The sequence below is a fragment of the Narcine bancroftii genome, chromosome 1 (assembly GCF_036971445.1).
Source record: "Narcine bancroftii isolate sNarBan1 chromosome 1, sNarBan1.hap1, whole genome shotgun sequence".
Lineage (NCBI taxonomy): Eukaryota > Metazoa > Chordata > Chondrichthyes > Torpediniformes > Narcinidae > Narcine > Narcine bancroftii.
This window is the reverse complement of record NC_091469.1, coordinates 353,709,760-353,725,656: the sequence shown is the minus strand read 5'-3', so window position 1 is coordinate 353,725,656 and position 15,897 is coordinate 353,709,760. Positions and strand designations below refer to the sequence as shown.

The 15,897-nt window shown below is 38.6% G+C and overlaps 1 protein-coding gene across 3 annotated transcripts in view; it reads left to right on the top strand.

Moving 5' to 3' along the window:
• mrpl3 (mitochondrial ribosomal protein L3) overlaps positions 1–14,080 on the top strand; it is a 79,667-nt gene extending 65,587 nt beyond the window's left edge. For 2 of the 3 annotated variants that reach the window (XM_069911246.1, XM_069911252.1), the window contains one exon: positions 13,483–14,080. In XM_069911246.1, the coding sequence (XP_069767347.1) occupies positions 13,483–13,638 (156 nt within the window). In that variant the 3' untranslated portion in view covers positions 13,639–14,080. Of the gene's footprint in view, positions 1–8,681; positions 8,814–13,482 lie in introns of all 3 variants that reach the window. The other variant, XR_011348777.1, reaches the window with a different exon arrangement.
• Positions 14,081–15,897: the final 1,817 nt, after the last annotated feature.

Sequence of the window (15,897 nt, the reverse complement as noted above, 5' to 3'; positions counted from 1 at the left end):
CTGTTTTTCCACACTGTTAAGAATCCTGCTACTCCTATGTACTCTGTCTTCAAGTTTGACCTTCCAAAGTGTATCACTTCACACATATCTGGATTAAACTCCATCTGCCACTTTTCTGCATGTTGTCTGTATCTTGTTGTAACCTACGACAACCTTCTACACTCTGCATAACAGCTTCAATCTTCGTGTCATCTGTAAACATGCTGACCCATCCCTCTATTTCTTCGTCCAGGTCATTTATAAAAATCACAAAGAGCAGGGGTCCCCAGAACAGAACACTGTGGAACTCCACTAGTCACTGACCAGGCAGAATGTATTCCTCCTCTACTACCCGCTGTTTTCTGCAGGCATGCCAATTCAGAATCCACACAGCCAAGGTTTTATGGATCCCATGCCTCGTGATTTTCTGAATGAGTCTACCATGGGGAACCATGTCAAATGCCTTACTAAAATGCCTACCCCTCATAACACGATCCTGACTATCCCAGAGAAGGTTACATTTCTCTAAATCCTCTCAAATAGTTTTCCATCACTGATGTAAGACTCACTGGTCTATAATTTCCAGGATTCTCCCTAATACCTTTTTTAAACAGGGGGACAATATTTGCCATTCTCCAATTCCTCCCTGTTGCCAGGGACAATGCAAAAATCATTACCAAGCACCAGCAATCTCTTCCTTCATGTCCTGTAGTAACCTGGGATATATCTTGTTTGGTCCTGAGCACTGGCCTAATGTTTTTAAGATCCAACACTTCCTCTTTCTTAACCTTTACTTTTCTAAACTATTCTGAGAGTACTTTTTTTTAGACATTGTTGCTAAAGAAATTTATAATATCAACTGTGTGGGAGAAACAGAACCTTATTTTCTGGAATTGTGCCCATTTGTGTTACAAAAGGAATTGGAGATGATAATTTGATCATTTCTTTAAAATGCTACAGTAGACAAATCCTAAATGTTCTTAGGAATTGCAGCATTTGAGAGAAAAAAATCAGTTCTCAGATCTCACATTAGATTTTGTGGTTATAGGTGCTGATCAAAATTTTAAAAATATATTATTTTCTATTAAGCTTAAAACTACTGCCACGTGTAAAAATATAATTAATACTGAATACGGAAACCTAAAGATGATGCAGTTTTTATTCATTCTCTAAAACCAAGGCCAGCTGTTTATATACTACTCAGATTACCCTTGAGATGCTGCTAACTGCTCATTTGTACCAATTCAGTCCACGTGGTGAACATGTTCGAACACGTAATGATTTGGCAAGCAATTGGGAGTGAACAGCTTTTCTTGGGATTCTAGATATTTTTATAACAATCCAGGAGCAGTATAATCACTCTTGTTTTTATTATCTTTTAATTCCAATTTTAATTAACTAATTTTTAAATTCCCAACAAGCTCTGAGTTTGTCTTTTTCTAGTCGAGATCTTTAAGTTGCTAAAACATTCACATTACCTCCTGGGTACCCCTCAGCTTCTTTTGTAATCTTTCAGGTGGTTCCCATCATTCTTTCCTGAACATTGGACCACATTGGTCACAATTTATTACATGGCTTTCTACTCTGCATTTCGTACATTGAACCTGAAAAATTCAGTATTTGTTCAGTAAAGTGTTTCCTCAAATAGGCTTACCCTTTGAGTGTCATAATACTGAAATTCATAATTTTCTGATAAATGTGATCACCCTGGATCACTTAATGAGTCCCTGAGTAAATTATTTTTCAATTTTAAAATAAATAAAATAAAAAATTAAACTATAGCTTAATGGGAAAAAATGTTGCTTTAGATTGCAAACTCCATATGTGTTTGTTAATTTCCTGTTAATACATTGACAAGAAAATTGGAAAGCTCGGTTACTTAAGTTTTACTGAAGAGAAATTTTTTAACAACCTTAAATCGGTGATTATTTACATTCAGCTAATTTATAAATTGATTTTGGTGATTTTAGAAATGCTCCATTTTTTGCTCTACATTTTCACCAGTAAACATTTGCACAGAAGTTCATGTAACAAAGCAAATATAGCACAAATCATTTGAAGTATCCATCATGGAGCAGTGTCAAACACTGCTTTGTTTCAAGCCGGATTCTCCAGCTAGCTTTTCTGACAGATTTGTTTCTAATTATTTCAACAGAAGTCTGCTTGATGTGCTTTTTTTCTATTCAACACAATTGCATATAGATTCACTGACTTAGCAAATGTCTTTATTTCCTACTTATTGGTCCCAAGATAGATTGAGAAGCTTAAATCGTGAACAAAAATTGATGCGAAATCTGATTGGGTTTGACAGCTGGTCTTTAAGGAAATAAGTACTGCTTGCCAAAGACTACTTTTATTGTTTTAATAGAAAAAGCAATTCAAACAGAGTAGAAAATGTCAAATTTTCTTCATGCATATGCTGTACAGTCCTTGCAAATACATGCAATGTATTTACCATATATTTCAGTGTATAAGATGACCTTCAGATAAGATGGGTCTCCCAATTTCAGCCTGAATTTCATGGTTTCATCATATATCGGGTGTATAAGACAACCCACCCCCCCCCCAAAAAATATGGGTGTTGACTGAGCTGGAGCAGACTCGATGGGCCATTTTTGGCCTACTCCTGTTCCTACTTCCTGTGGTGTCGCATTGACTGAGTTGTTGGGCATGGCCGAAAGGTGGGTGTTTTCATGGAGTCTCCAGTAAAACGAAGAAGTATGAAGCAGGTTTTAAGTTAAGTCATTGAAGTGGCCAAGGAATCTAGTAACTGGGTTGCTGCAAGGACATTTGAGATAACTAAAAAGATGGTAAGAGAGTGGAGAAAGAATGAAGATTTTTTAAGAAAAAGTACCAAAGAAACAATGTTTCGATGAGAAGCGGAATCATTCGTTGTCCGGAATTGGAAAATCACATTGCAGAATGGGTACTCGAACAGAGGTAAGATTGCTAAATAGTCACAAGAAATAAAATCATAGCATTTGCACTGAGTGGGCAAGGTCAAAGCCAGAACACAGTAGAGATTGTAAAGGTACAGTGGCCTGGTGTCGCCGTTTTATGACCAGGAAAAATCTAGTATTATTATTTTTTTAATTGCTCAGAAACTACAAAAAGATCCTGATCATAAAGTTATCAATTTTCAGAACTTTATTATATGTCAGTGGCAGAAACACCAGTTTCCATTGTCAAATATTGGAAAAATAGATGAAACTCCCATGAATTTTGACATGATAAGCAATAAAGCGGTGAAATGTAAAATTGTCACTTCATACATGTAAAATTCATACTTCTTCGTTTTACTGGAGACTCCATGAAAACACCCACCTTTTGACCATGCCCAACAACTCAGTCAATGCGACACCAACTCATTCAACACCCATATTTTTTTTGGGGGGGTGGGGTTGTCTTATACACCCGATATATGATGAAACCATGAAATTTAGGCTGAAATTGGGAGACCCATCTTATCTGAAGGTCATCTTATACACTGGAATATAATTGAAATAAAACTGTGCAAGCCATGAAAGGGCCAGGCATACGGTGGTGTTATCGTGCGTGACCAATGGTACAAAGTTAAAACCCATGGTCACCTTCAAGTGCAAAATTAAGCCTAAAATAAAATTCCCACCAGGTTCTTTTGTGCATTTTCATGAAAGAGGATGGATGGATGAAAGTGGTGTAAAACTATGGATAGACAATGTGTGGAACAAGTGGCCAGGCGCAAGACACAAGGATCGGTGTTTGTTGGTCTGGGATATGTTTCGCAGCCGTTTAGCAAATAACACTAAAAATAGATTAGCACTGAATAATACTGTGATTGCTGTTATACCAAGTGGTTTGACTTCTCAATTGCAACCACTAGCTATCTGCTTGAACAAGTCATTTAAAGATCATGTGCGTGAAGAATGGAATAATTGGATAATGAGAGCTGAAAAATCCTTTACAAAAGGCATGCTACATCACTTAATGTGCTGTGATTTTGTGATCAAAGCATGGGATAAAGTGAAAAGAGAGACTAATAAAATCTTTCAAAAAGTGTGATATCTAGTATGATGGTATGGAGGATGATTTATTGTACACTGATGACAAAGCGGAAGCTGACTCATCAGATTCAGACTGGGACCCATATGATGACAGTGTAGGCAGTGAGACTCTGGATGTGCTTGCCGAGTTCTTCGCCTCAGACGATGATTTTGGAGGATTTTAGATTTTAAAAAAATGAAAACGCCTTTCTAGTATACTGGAAGCTTAAAAATTTGTTGTAGGGCGGTGTCTGATTGGGTTATGGAATCAATTGAGTGGTATTTTAAGTAGAATTTTAGGGTCACGTCTTTTTATCTGGTCTATGAGATGTCCCTGTTTTTGGCGTGTTTTTTGAGTGCTTCAAGGGTCGTCTTATTCGCCAAAATATATGGTACATGTAACAGTTTCGATGAATAAGAAAATATTGGAATACAAATCTCTAGTTCCATTATTCCATTTGTAGTAGACAAGTTACAACAGAGATAATCCAAGGATAATTTATTTAATGGTTTACCCAAAGCTGCAGGATTCATGTGTCCAATTAAATGATTACACTTTCTAGTTTAAGAAAATTGGATTGAAAATATGATGAATGCCATCTCAATGAAGTCTGACATGCTCAATTCCCCTCCCCCCCCCCCCCCCCGCCATTATTCTGGTTCTTTACTGATGTCTTATGATAACATGGACAGTTCAGCATTAGTTCATATTTTATTGCACAAATAAAGAATTTGTGACAATAGTTGGTGCTGCGGCTAATTAATCTGATGTTTTTGGACCAGTATAGTTTTTCAGAATCATTCTTAGCTGATTAGGAACAAAAATTGAACAAGGATGTTGAAAGTTTGATCAAGGAAAAGATTGGTGTCAAATGAGTTCTTTGTGGTTTAAATAGATTATAGGAAATCAATTAAGAGGGCAAAAGGGTTCATTCAATTTACATTGGAAAGAAGTATTAAAGAGAATCCTAAAACCTTTTACAAGTATTATAGAAGCAAGAGAATAGCTAAGGAAAGAATAGGTATCCCCAGGGATGAAAGGTAATATATGTGTGGTGTCAAAGGCAATGAACAAGGTTCAACATGAGTATTTCTCATTGATGTTAACCAGGGAGAAGGATATTCAGTCTAGATTCTAAAGGTGGAACTGGTGGGGAAATGTATGGTGATATTCTGGAGCATGTCTGCTTCAGTAAACAGGAATTATTAGAACACTTGGCACATATTACAGTGGATATATTCCCCAAGCCTGCCAGGATCTATCCCAGGATGCGAAGGGAAGCAAGAGAGAAAATTGCTGAGATTCTGACAGATTTTTATATTTTATTAGCTGCAAGAGAAGTACCAGAAGAGTGGAGGACAGCTAATGTTTTCCCCTCGTTCAAAAAAAGGCTGAAGGCCCTGCACAAATAAAAATTTGTGTTCACTTGGAAATGGAGGGATAAGGAGGTGTCGGGATGGTTCAGTGCAGAGGCAAACGTGACTGACAAATTTAATTGAGTTTCTTGAGGAAGTAACTAAGAACATTGATGAAGGTAGAGCAGCAGACACAGACTTTAGTAAGGCTTTTGACAAAGTTCTACATGGTGAGGTGGTCCAGAAGATTTGGGTACAAGGGATCCTGAGACGCATTGGCCAACACGATCCAAAATTGACTTGCTAATAGGAGTCAGAGGGTCATGGTGGAGGGGTGTTTCTCTGACTGGATGTCTTTGACAAGTGGAGAACCACAGAAATCAGTGCTATAACCTTTGATGTTTGCAATAGGTATAAATAGATTTGATTGTACGTGTCCTTCCTGTGCTTTAAGGAAATTTGAGAATGATGAAAGAGTTCCTATAAGTATTTAAAAATATTGCAATTTGATTTCAAATACAAATTGTTGTGTAGTTGTCACTTCTCCTAAATTGCAGAATATTGGGAATGAAAACTTATCAATTAAGCAACCTGCCCAATAAATGTATTATGGATGGCACATTCTTTTCTTCTTTGGCTTGGCTTCGTGGACGAAAACTTATGGAGGGGTAAGGGGATGTCCATGTCAGCTGCAAGCTCATTTGTGGCTGACCAGTCCGATGCGGGACAGGCAGACACGGTTGCAGCGGTTGCAAGGGAAAATTGGTTGGTTGGGGTTGGGTGTTGGGTTTTTCCTCCTTTGTCTTTTGTCAGTGAGGTGGGCTCTGCGGTCTTCTTCAAAGGAGGTTGCTGCCCGCCGAACTGAGGCGCCAAGATGCACGGCCTGATTTCTTTAGGCAGTCCTTGTACCTCTTCTTTGGTGCACCTCTGTCACGGTGGCCAGTGGAGAGCTCGCCATATAACACGATCTTGGGAAGGCGATGGTCCTCCATTCTGGAGACGTGACCTACCCAGCGCAGTTGGATCTTCAGCAGCGTGAATTCGATGTTGTCGGCCTCTGCCATCTCGAGTACTTCGATGTTGGAGATGAAGTTGCTCCAATGAATGTTGAGGATGGAGCGGAGACAACGCTGGTGGAAGCGTTCTAGGAGTCGTAGGTGATGCCGGTAGAGGACCCATGATTCGGAGCCGAACAGGAGTGTGGGTATGACAACGGCTCTGTATACGCTAATCTTTTGTGAGGTTTTTCAGTTGGTTGTTTTTCCAGACTCTTTTGTGTAGTCTTCCAAAGGCGCTATTTGCCTTGGCGAGTCTGTTGTCTATCTCGTTGTCGATCCTTGCATCCGATGAAATGGTGCAGCCGAGATAAGTAAACTGGTTGACTGTTTTGAGTTTTGTAGTACCCCCACTCCCTACTCAATACTTTGATTTATGAAGGCCAATATAACAAACAGTTCAAAGCTTTGAATCTTAAAATTAATCTATTTAATCTTTTTAGAATTCACTCAGTTGATTCAAATGATTTCAAGCTGACACTGCAAAATAGATTTGTACTTTGGAAAGACAAACCAAGAAAGGACATACACAGTAAATGGAAGGGCACTGAGGAGTGCAGTAGAACAGAGGAATCTGGGAATAATTCCCCGAAAGTTTTGTCACAGGTCGAAAGGGTTGTAAAGAGAGCTTTTAGAATATTGGCCTTCGTAAATCAAAGTATTGAGTAGGGAGTGGGGGTGTTAAGGTAAAGTTGTATAAAACATTATTTAGGGTAAATTTGGAATATTGTTTACAGTTTTGGTAACCTAATTACAGGAAAGATATCAATAAGATAGAAAAAATGCAGAGAAGATTTACTAGGATGTTGCCCGGACTTCAGGAACTGAGTTACAGGGAAAAGTTACAAGCTCGGATTTTATATCCTGGAGCATAAAAGAATGAGGGGAGATTTGAAAGAGATATTTAAAATTATGAGGGGGATAGACAGCAAATGTAGATAGGCTTTTCCATTGAAGGTGGGTGAGATTCAAACAAGAGGACATGGGTTAAGGGTGTCCAAGAAGAGTAAGGTGACCTACCTTAACAAATATCAGCCAGCTTGACTGATGTATACTGTGTTTTGAGAGGTTGGTTGTGGAGTGAATCAACTCCTGTCTCAGGAGGGACCTGGCCTATTGGTACAACAGGTCAGCAGCAAATTCTATCCAGTCTGTGTTAGATCATTTAAACCACAGGAACACCTATGCCAGGTTGTTGTCCATTGACTAAAGTGTAGCATTCAACACCATACCAACAAAACTCAAGACCAAGCTAAAGGACCTGGACTCCGTCCCTTTGCAACTGGATTGACTTGATCATCAGCCAACTAAAATCATTGGATATCAATAATATATATTTTTTTTGTTTATTTATTTAATATTTCACTGTGAACTACTGCAATAATAATATATCCATTCATCATTAAAATATACACAGTGACATTTTCCTCTTTTTCATACCACCTTCCCCTATAATATAAAGTTAAAGTAAAAGAAAAAAGAAAAATAAACAGTAAAAGAATATATAAGAAAATGAGGTTGTGTCATCTTAAATTTTATATTTAAGTATTTTTATATTTGTTGTTTATCATTTTAAGAGGTGGAGGTTTGAAATTGGTAGTTTCTAGTATACTCTCCTCACTGACCAACAACACTGGGGTGTCCCAAGGCTACATGCTCTGCTCCTTTCCCTGTATGCCATTGACTGCAATCAAGTTCACCTCCAACTCAATTCACAAATTTGCCTGAATAACTGGAAATAATAATTCAGAATACATGAAGGATATTGTGAACCTGGTTGGGTGGTGCAAGATCAACAATCTGGCTCTCAACGTCACCAGGACCAAAATATTTATTGTTGAGTTTAGGAGGGAGAAGCCCAGGAACCACAATCTGTCTCCATTGATGGTAAGAAAGAGTAGAGAGTCAGAACCTTCAAGTTCCTGAGAGTCCATATCTCAGAAGGCACTTCCTGGAGTCAGCACATTGTGGCGACCATGGAATACCAGTGCCTCTACTTATAAGGAGTCTGAGGAGATTTGGCACATTGTTGAATATTCTATCAAACATCTACAGATGCACTGAGGAAGGTATATTGACTGGTTGCTTCATAGACTAGTTTAGCAATGCAAGTGCCCTGGATTGCAGAAGGCTGCAAAATGTAGTAAACAAAGCCATGACCTTCACAGGCTCTGACCTACCATCCATTACAGATATCTATTTGAGGTGCTGCCTCAGTAAAGCAGCCAACATTGCCATAATTACAAACTCTTCTCACTGTTATCAACAGGCATAAAATCAGCACCTGTCGGTTCAAGAACAATTTTTTCCAAATAGCTATCAGTCTTTTGAACTTTTCCTTAGTACATTAATCACGGACAGTCTACACTATTGCAAGTCAGATTTTTGTACTAGGATTATTGTGAGTACATATTAACTATCTTTTTTTATTGTCTCTTTATTTAATTCAATTAGTTTACTATTATAGTTTTTCTTCTCAAATACAGTACAACTCCGATTATCCAAAATGATCAGGACCTGGTCATTTTTTAAAAACAGCCCAGTAGCAACAGCAAATCACTTGTAACCGTGTTTAAACAACATCAAACAAGAAGTTAAGGCTTTTTAAGCATTAAAATAATGTTTAATTCTCATTAAAAAAATGCTGCCCATCATCAACACCTCCCTACTGGGGCCCCATTCTTGCTGGGAGCTCGACGTCCCCAGTCAGTTCAGCTCTGAAAAAAATTTGGATAAATGAGGATTTCAGAGAATCTGATTTTGGATAATCGAAGTTGTTTTGTACCTATTTGGCTGCAGAAAGAAATAATTTCAGGCATATATACATGGAGCAATGTGTGTAACAATAAACTCATTAAAAAGTTTATTTTAATTATTTTTAAAATTTATAACTAGTCATTTTTAAAATATTTATCTTTGGCTTGTAAGAATCGTACAGAATTTGCAATCAGTAATGAACCATGTTTTCTTGCCTAGGTTTGTTTCTTACCAGCAGAATAAATGTCATACTTCTGCAGTCTCCAGCTGGTTTCAGCAATCATGTCAAGGCCCTAAATGTCCATGGTGCTGTCTGCAGTGTAAATGGCATCATATGGTAGTGTGAAGGCAGAATGTGCCATATCCACAAACATTAGAGTAGTAAATCACAAAATTCTGTTGACACTGTGATTGAAGTAAAAACACAAAATGATGGAGAAGCTCAGCAGGTCAAACAATGTAGCAAAGGAAAAGATACATAACCGGTGTTTTGGGCTTGAGCCCTTCATCAAAATATGAGAATATGCTGACAAGCATCCAAACAAAGGAGTTGGGAGGGGGGGGTGGTAAGGCAGGAGATGATAGGTGGAGAAAGAAGGGAGGGGACGGCACTGTTTGTAAGGAGTTGGTATATTCTCCCTGTGTCTGCATGTGTTTCCTCCCACCTTCCAAAAACGTACGGGGTTTGTGGGTTAACTGATGTGCACAGGCTCAAGGGCCGTAATGGCCTGTTACCATGCTGTATCTCCAACTTAAATTAAAATGAAATTTGGAAAAACTCTGCAGGCTGACATCTCTTGCCTTAATCAGCTGTCAAAAGCTATTCCAAAATATTCAACATATTTAAACCAATTTTGAAGCATTTAATAAAAATAATCAAGCGTATTTAAAACACAAGCACATTTTTAAAATAAACTCAATTTTCAAAACATTTTTTAAAAAATTGCCTTTACTCTCGTGCAGCCCTTTCCTTTGAAATTGATGGAGAGATCTCCCTGTGCCATATCTCACTTTGCACAGATTATTTCAAAGGTTTTATAGCAAAGTGCTGTAAATAATGGACAGCAACTCCAAGACTTGTTTGTGCATAGAGTTCTGATTGCTGATAGCCAAGTGAAGAACTGTTAATCATTATGTGGGGGTGTTATGGGGTACACTGTATTTTATATTATGTATTTAATATGTCTTTAAAAGAGATTCTGGGGGTTTAGTAGAGGTCACTTCACAAACAGAATAACACTACACAAAAGACATTTAAAATGCAAGAGCTTTGTTGAAAGTGAGACATTAAGGCACCAGTGCCTTTGCAAAGACAGTGAAATTGTTTTGGAAGGAATTTCAAAAAGCAGGTGCAAATGGAAGAGTCTGGGCTCAAGTGCTGATAAAGATTTTTCAAGGATTGGGTTAGCCCAGCAAGAGGTTCTGGTTTTAACAAGCAGGGAGAGGAAAAAAAACAAACAGGATTTCTTTTTTAGAGAGAGAACAGTTCTACAGTAGCTTTTAAGACTGCAACATGACAGGCTGGCAGGCTTGGTGAAAACCATTTTGAAGATGGGTTGTGAGTTCTGAGTTCAGCCTGTTGAAAAACCCTTGTCCTTACAAGAGGAAATGGCTGGCTAGAGTGTTTCTTCTGAAATAAGGAAAACAAGAGGAACTCTGGTGGCCTGTAAGAAGAGGTTATCATTTGGAAAACCCACAATGGGGCAAGTTTCTTCAACAAGGCACTGAAGTGACTGATCGGAGGAAATTAGTTTGTGTGTGTCCAATGAGCAACAAATCCCTCTTTGAAACCAATAAGAACCTTTCTGAGTGGCAACCATTTAGCTTTAAGAACCAGTGTGGTGAAATTCATAAATGTTAAATTCTGTGCACAGGGTAAGAATTGTCTGATACAGGTGAACTTGGAGGAGTGAAAAGTGAGATTAGACAGTGAATCAAAGGACTTTCTTGAACATATACACATTACATACACGTGCACTTAGAATTAGAAGGGGGTTAAGTTAATAGTAATAAGTTAAAGTTTGATTCTGTTTTTAAGTTTAAATAAAATTAAAAGCAACTTTTGTTTAAGTAACCATTTGTCTTGGTGAATTTCTATTGCTGCTGGGTTTTTAGGTTCTCTTGACTTGTAACGGGGGACTCTAATTTCCCATGTGGATTCAGACCAATTTTTTGAATAGTATTATTAAAACATATTCATTAATAATCACAAAGCAATTACATAGCCTCCTTTAGGCCAACGAGTCCGTAGCCTAAAATTGTAATTTTTCTTATTTATACTATATGCAGAGCCCACCTCACTGACAAAAGGCAAAGGAGGAAAAACCCAACACCCAACCCCAACCAACCAATTTTCCCCTGCAGCCGCTGCAACCGTGTCTGCCTGTCCCGCATCAGACTTGTCAGCCACCAACGAGCCTGCAGCTGACGTGGACTTTTACCCCCTCCATAAATCTTCGTCCGCGAAGCCAAGCCAAAGAAGACTATATATTCTGCACAATACTATTAAATTGTGCAGAATATTGTTATTCATGAAGATCATGGTAATTGAAAGGTTAAAAAGTCATTTTGGAAAGCACCCACATCTTTTATTATATTAACTTGAAATCTTGGGCATTACAAGACTTGAGTAATGTGATAGTATCAACACTGTAAATGGAGGGATTTTATTCACCAAACATTCTTGTGTCCACTTGCAGAATGCTAACATTTCCCCAAAGTCTAGCCATGATTTCTTCACTCTTAATGTTCATTTGAAACTGTTGCCCTCATCCTAAAGTTGACTCGATTGATAACTGCAAGTAACTCATCACATTGAATCCACATTACATAACAATTACAGCACGGAAACAGGCCATTAGGCCCTTCTAGTCCGCACCGAACCAAACACCCCTTTCTAGTCCCACCTCCCTGCACAATGCCCATAACCCTCCATCTTCTTCTCATCCATAGACCTGTCCAACCTTTTCTTAAATAATACAATTGACTCCGCCGCCACTATTTCTCCCGGAAGATCATTCCACACGGCTACCACTCTCTGAGTAAAGAAGTTCCCCCTCATGTTACCTCTAAACCTCTGCCCCTTAATTCTTAACTCGTGTCCTCTTGTTTTAATCTTATAGCTTCCTTAGTTCTAAATAATTCATAAATGTAAAAGAAAATGTGAATTTGCACCACCATTTCCCAAAAAAGCTCATGATTCATGAACTCCTAGGTTTTAAAACCTCGGTTTGAATTGCAAGGGAAAAAATTGCATTTTTTGTTTCCTTTTCAGCAATAATCTTGTCTTAAATAAAATAGTCTTTCAGCAAAATAAAGCTTTTCTTATTTCTTTGCTGTGATCAGTATGTACAGTACATGAGCTATATTTTATTATGCATTTAGACCACACATGTCAAACTCAGGCCCACGAGCCAAATTTGGCCCGTGATATAATTATATTTGGCCCGCAAGATCATACCAAATATGTATTAGAGCTGGCCCGCTGGCCGCTGCGCCAGTATAGCGCATGCACAGCTAATACTACAAATCCCAGAATGCTTTGCAAATGTGTTGGCGCCAGCCCCTCAGCCCGCTAATCGCCCCCACCTCCAATGTTTACTTTCATTAGCATCTGCGACCTGTCGCCCAACTCACGTGTAATAAACCCCTTACGAAAAATGGCCAAACGAAAGACAGAAAACAGGACCTTTCAAGACAGGTGGGAGGCAAACTCTGACCCCAGAGTTTGATGAACTTGCATCTAAGAAGAGATGCTAAGTATCTGGTTTAGACCCAGGTGCATCAGTAAATCACAGTGTAGCAAGCTAAGCTTGGATTAATATTTTCTTTGGTTAACTTTGGACTGTTCATAGTTGAAAGATTGGATTTTCATTAAAGCAAGTTATTTTTTTGACTTGTTGGCTTGTGAAAAAAAATACATTTAAAAGGAGCTTAAAGGCTATAGAGAAATATTATTTATTGAATATTTTATTTCTCATTTGTTAATGCTTCTTCTGGAAAGAGTTTAACCAAAACTATTATTAAACATTTATTTTAATAAGAAAAGTTTAACATTACATATGTTGAAAGAAGAGAAAACATGCAGATGTTGTTGAAAATTTTCAATAAATATTTAGTTTGGCCCAAGACTTAGTCCAAGTTTTTAATGTAGGCCCTCTGTGAATTTGAGTTTGACACCCCTGATTTAGACTATTGTTGCAAGAAACAGGCATATGGCAGAGCTGGAATCAGTTTTATTGTTGGTTTGAAATAATATGTCTTTTTGCATTAGTTCCTTCACATTGATTTTAAGGTGTTTTGTTTTGTGCCAGGTCATTGACACTGCATTACCTACTCATCAAGAAGATAATAAGGATCCACCATTCCCAACTCACTTTGCTGATGAAAGTGAAGAGCTGCCAGAAGACCTGTTTGATGATGAGATGTTCCAATACACTGAGCCCTCTGTGGGTGTGGTTAATGTTTAAAAATGTCCTGATGCAAGAGTTTTGTCTCGCACATCCTGACTGGATGCTTCATCCAGAGCTGGGTTTGTTTTCTCAATGTCTTGGCTTGGTCAGTAAAAGATAAAGAAAAATTAAAGCCAACAGATCACTGAAGAATTCTGATGCATTGAAACTGCACAAGGTTAAATAAGTGTTTAGAGGCCATTTGTTGTGTAAAGTTCAAGTAAGAAGCAGTCACCAAGAGATATGAATCTACTGCATAATATTTCTGGAAGGCTTTATGAAAAGAAAAGGATTATCCCAAAGCTATGAATTTTATTCACTGTAATCCAACTCTGGACTGCAGAATTCATAACCTTGGTTGATAAAATTAAATACATCTGATTTTTGTTTAAATTGAAGATGATGGTTATGAGAAGTGTATCTTGCATAAATATATATGAAGTAAAGTCTTTTTTACAAAGCCATGACCTCCAGATATTTTGGTTGATGCTTAAGTTATTTTAATGACTGCAGAATGATGATACATTCCAATGAAAGAGATTTCTGGTTCAGATCTAAAGTAAATCACAAAATTCTGTCAACGCTGTGGTTGAAGTAAAAACACAAAATGCTGGAGAAGTTCAGCAGGTCAAACCGTGTCCTTTATGTAGCAAAGGTAAAGATACAGAACCGGTGTTTCGGGCTTGGGCCCTTCATCAAAGTCTGAGAAAATGTCAGCAAGCGTCCAAACAAGATTGGGGGTGGGAATTAAACATAATTTTAATGTTTAAAAAGCCTTCCCTTGTTTAAATACTGTTACAAGTGATTTACTGTTGCTACTGGGGTGTTTTTTTTTAAATGACCAGTTCTCTGAAAAATAATTATCCAAAATAGGCCCGGTCCCGACCATTTCTGATCATCAGTTGTGCTGCACGTATGCAGGAGCAAGTGTTCATATATGCAAATTTATAAATAAACTTTGGTAAATATGAGTGTCTTGAATGGTTAGTGTGAGCAGTTCCTTTAGTCATTCAGCATTCACAGTGCCTGTGAGAAGAATCCGTTTTTCAGCCTTTGGTGCTAGCTCTGATACTCCTGTATCTCTTTCCCAACAGGATTGATTTTGCATGCCCTCTTCCAGGCAACGATCCCAGTAGATCAAGGAGATGCTATTGATCTTCTCTGTCAATATTATGGTCCTGTGGATTGACCTCCGATCCATTTCTCTGCAGTATCCAAACCACATTCTAATGCAGCCAGCCAGGGCGCTCTTGATCAGCTCTTGTAGAAGGTTGACGTGATGGTGGCCTGTAGCCTTTCCCGGTTCAGTCTTCTCAAAAGGTGCAGTCGCTGTTACGTCTTCCTGTCAAGTGAGGAGATGTTGGGTGTTCACGATAGGTCACTAGTTAAGTGGACTCCAAGAAACTTGGTGATTTCTACTCTCTCCACTGCAGAGTTATTGATGTGCAGTGGAGGGTAATTGTTCCTGGTCCTCCTGAAGTCCACGATCATCTCCTTTGTCTTGTCCACGTTGACTCAGGTTGTTGGTCTCGCACCATAATCACGAGATTTTCCACCTCTTTGTAATGCAACTCATCATTGTTGCTGATGAGGCCAAGGACTGTTGTGTCATCTGCAAACTTGATGACCCTGTTGGATCTGGTGATGCAGTCATGGGTCAGTAGGGTAAACAGGAGCTGGCTGAGCACACAGCCCTGAAGGTGTGCCAGTGCTCAGCGTGACAGAGCTTGATGTTCTGCTACTGACTTGAACATTCCATTAGAATGTCCTGAATCCAGTCACAGAGAGGCTGATAAGTCCTAGCAAAGACCACTTTTCCATCAGCCTCTTGGGGAATAATTGTATTAAATGTGGAGCTGAAGTTCATGAACAGCAGCCTGATATTTGAGGTGTCATTCTCCAGGTGGTTCAGGATAGAGTGAAGGGACAAGGCTACATCATCATCTGTGGAATGGTTTCTTCTATAGGTGAATTGAAATGGGCCCAGTGACTCTGGGAGGTGTGCTTTGATGCATTGCATCACCAGACATTCTAAGCATTTCATAATGATGGCAATGCCACAGAGCTGTAGTTAATGAGGCCTATTATTGTTGCCCTCTTGGGTACCGGGATGATGGAGTGGCTGTTTTGAAAAATGGGAGGTGATGTGCTGGTACAATGAAGTTTTTAAGATGTCTGTGAAGACCTCTGTCAATTGGTCTGTGTAATCCTTTAGTACCCGATCAGGTACGTTGCCTGGATAGGTTCTCCTCACTTCAGCCTCAGCTATGCAGGTGG